The sequence below is a fragment of the Sphaeroforma arctica genome (assembly GCF_001186125.1).
Source record: "Sphaeroforma arctica JP610 unplaced genomic scaffold supercont1.5, whole genome shotgun sequence".
Lineage (NCBI taxonomy): Eukaryota > Ichthyosporea > Ichthyophonida > Sphaeroforma > Sphaeroforma arctica.
Window position 1 is genome coordinate 262,202 of NW_014040553.1, and position 3,569 is coordinate 265,770.

A 3,569-nucleotide genomic window follows, 5' to 3' on the forward strand; every position below is an offset into this window, starting at 1 on the left:
ACACACACACACACACACACAACGGCAACACTTACACACACGACACACACTACACACACACACACACACACACACACACACACACACACACACACACACACACACACACACACACACACACACACACACACACACATATATATATATATGTATTAATGTACATAAGCAAATATTTTGCCATTTTGATGATTCCAAGCAATGAAACAATGTAGGTGGTGGCGTCGGTAGGTGATACGTCGTATGACTTTCAATACTGTTTACATAATTGTGTGGAGGAATGGAGTGGTACAAAATATCCACAAAATCAGATCGATCTGCATCTGCGATGGTTAGGGTGGACTCCCGAGGAAGACTGTCAATACACGTGCATGCACGCCGTCACAGAAAAGGATGTGCAAAGGGGTCGAAAAATCCGACAATTCTATGGAAAGGTATGTCTTATGCAAGCCCTGACACCCAAGTCGCATTAGTAAGCTGTTATTCCAAAGATGCAGACGACTCGGCAACCGTATTTGATTGATGTGCTGTGAACGCTTCCTCGGTTTCATGATGTTTCGAGCTCAGCATGCGCTTTCCACGTGTGTTATCACCTATGTTGGACTAGCCATGGATCGCTGCGATATGCCAGCTTCATAAATTTTCCTTTTGTCATCCCTTAGTTATACTATTTTTCATTAACTGACTCGCTTGTCACCGTACATCTATCACTAGTGGCCTTTTATCCGCATTGCCGGGGTGCAAGAACCAGCATCTGTCTTCGCGTCCATACTCAATGCCTGGGCGCATCTCACCGGTCTGCAACAGTTCACTACCAACACTCCTGAAAGGTATGTGAGTCCCTTGTATACAGTTTCTAATGATATTTTTATAAATTTACGAACGACACCTCTCTAAATTAATGATAGCTCTAGCTGTATGATAGATTTGTTTCTCCAGGTAGTCAAGCTAGTATTCCCATAAAGTCGGCTAACATATTTGATTTTGATGCACATGCACACCCTGTCTGAGTCTAGCATGCAAAGTCATATTTAGTTTTCAAATATTGGGGCTTTCATCATACTCCTACATATCTGAAGCACATAAACCGTGCAACATGCAGGGCGGTTCACCATAACCTTTGTTAGGGCTATATCTTTGCTCCGGCTAGCCACCTCTCGTATATCATGAATAGGATTTCGCGGTTGAAACGTTCTGTCTGCAGTGTATGCAATTGCACGATGTATTAAGCATTGATTTACACCCCGAACACAGATATCGTCTGCGTGAGCTCTGGATGGCGTGGTCGCTGTTCTCAGTCAACGCATGGGTGTGGTCATCCATTTTTCATTGCAGAGATACACCCTTCACAGAGAAAATGGTAAGCACTTTGTAGGAACCATACGCACGTACAATACAACGATATTTTATACGCCTATCGATACGCCCTCAGTATAGTCGTCGTCCATGGCAACTTGGTGATGTGTATGCATAGCATGTAGAATCTATTCATCTGTTGATATGAAGTTACAGGCGGGTGTTTTTGTCCTCATACGTAGTCAAACCACCCGTCCTTCACTGCACAATAGCGATTGACCATTGGCATGGAACTATAAATGAGTACAAACAATATCAATTCTGACTGCCTCACCCACCCACCCACCTCTCATGTCCAGCTTTCTGTACGTGCAATTGGGCTACAGCTGATATCCCGGTTTGAAGCTATTGATAACAGTGAGGACTGTCCTTTCAATGATACGCCCACCCAGTCATATTTTTGTCATTCGGAGTTGTGATACAGGCCACCATATACACCCTGTCGTTTTCCACATGCGCATATCGGGTTCAGGATTACTTCAGCGCTACAGCAGTGATTCTCGTGCAGACATACGCGGCAGCAAGGCACACAAACTGGATTCGACGGAAGAATTGGATCTTCCCACTGGCCTTAACCTGTAAGTCGGAAGTAGCTGACAGCGTGACACAGATTTAGATGTGGGAATGTGATCTCAGCATAACGTGTACAACGGTGGAATAACTTTCGAATTAATATGTAGGATGGCGGGGACGTATCAGCGTGCTGTACAAAGCTGAAGGCCATGATCTTATCGCCATGAGCGGTTGTGTGTTGTCTATTATCAACAGGTTGTGCTAATTATGTTTTCTGCTTTGGTTGTATATCCGGTTATCTATATAGCACCTCTGTTGCGATCTTGCTGTTGTGGGCCTAGGTGCCTGCACATTTATGTGCGTGTGCGAAGCTGATATGGAGTCTAAACGTTTTATAAAAATCCTCCGTATAGTAGTCCCGATACCCCCGATCAAGTGGTAGCTTACTCTCAGGTATCATTTTGAGTATGAGCATCTTCGTATCTTTGCATGTTATACATCCCAAGCAGTTGATATATCTCATGTACTCGTTGACATATGCAATGTAGGCAAATACGCTATCACACCGGTTTGACTTTACCGGGGACTTCCTTTACATTCTGTGGCACAACTATGACAACATAACGCCTTCAGCCTGTTGTGATGTAGCTATTGTTTACTCAGTTAAGCCAAAGTGTGGTATCGACCGCTAGTGATCATTCGCATCTAACAATCTATCCAGGTTTCTTCGTGTACCACATTTGCTACCTCACATTCCGGCATAGGTTCGACTACTCTTATAATATGGTTGCTATGGTGACGCTGTCCGTGGTTCACAGGTAAGTGCATGCGCATTCCACCATTGACTGTGGTTCTGCGGTAATATGATGTATTCTGTACATGTCTTTTGCAATTGCGCTCAGCCTTAAGTGTGCTCACGTACATATCACCTAAACAAGACCGTGCACAAAAGGTTTGTGTTGTGGCCAATTCTGGGTAGCTAGAGTGTGTTTCGTGGCTGTAGACTGGCGCATACATCTACAAATAAGTCTACTGAAGTATCCTCTCTAACGATCAGCGTGTGCCTGTCCGCCTCCAAAGTCCAAGTCTCAGTGGGGATGTGTTCGTCGTGCACACACAACCACAGGCATAAAGTCACATACCGATCGAATCTCGCAATATCAGGCCTGCACCTCATAACACACATCAGCTCGCAATTAACTCTAGCTCGTGCCTTAGTGAACCATAGACTATAGAACATGTATTAATTGCATCCGTCACATATAACTCAATATAGTTCGAACCGGTGCGAAGGCCAGCAATGCCGTTTCGTTCCGCTGCGAAGTTAGTTTTAGTATTTCGCATGAAGGAACACACTTTCCTCATTTCCTTCTTTTAGCAATCGTCAGCACTATTCAGCATAGTGACATAGTTGGCAGGACAAACTATCTTCAAGTGCCTTTTTATCACAAACACAGTCTTTGATTGCTACTCAATTGCGACGTCCCCTACTAATACGCACACACACACACACACACACATACACACAAACACACACACACATACACATACACACACACACACACTCTCTCTCTCTCACTCACACACACACACTCATATATATATATATATATATATATATATACANACACTACACACACACACTACACACACATATATATATATATATATATATTATATATATATATATATATATNTATATA

The 3,569-nt window shown here is 43.3% G+C and overlaps 1 protein-coding gene across 1 annotated transcript in view; it reads left to right on the forward strand.

Moving 5' to 3' along the window:
- SARC_00216 (hypothetical protein) overlaps positions 1-3,569 on the forward strand; it is a 5,802-nt gene that overhangs the window by 1,009 nt on the left and 1,224 nt on the right. The window contains exons 2-6 of the mRNA XM_014306137.1: positions 213-431; positions 712-827; positions 1,252-1,357; positions 1,826-1,931; positions 2,588-2,684. Of these exons, the coding sequence (XP_014161612.1) occupies positions 213-431; positions 712-827; positions 1,252-1,357; positions 1,826-1,931; positions 2,588-2,684 (644 nt within the window). The remainder of the gene's footprint in view (positions 1-212; positions 432-711; positions 828-1,251; positions 1,358-1,825; positions 1,932-2,587; positions 2,685-3,569) is intronic.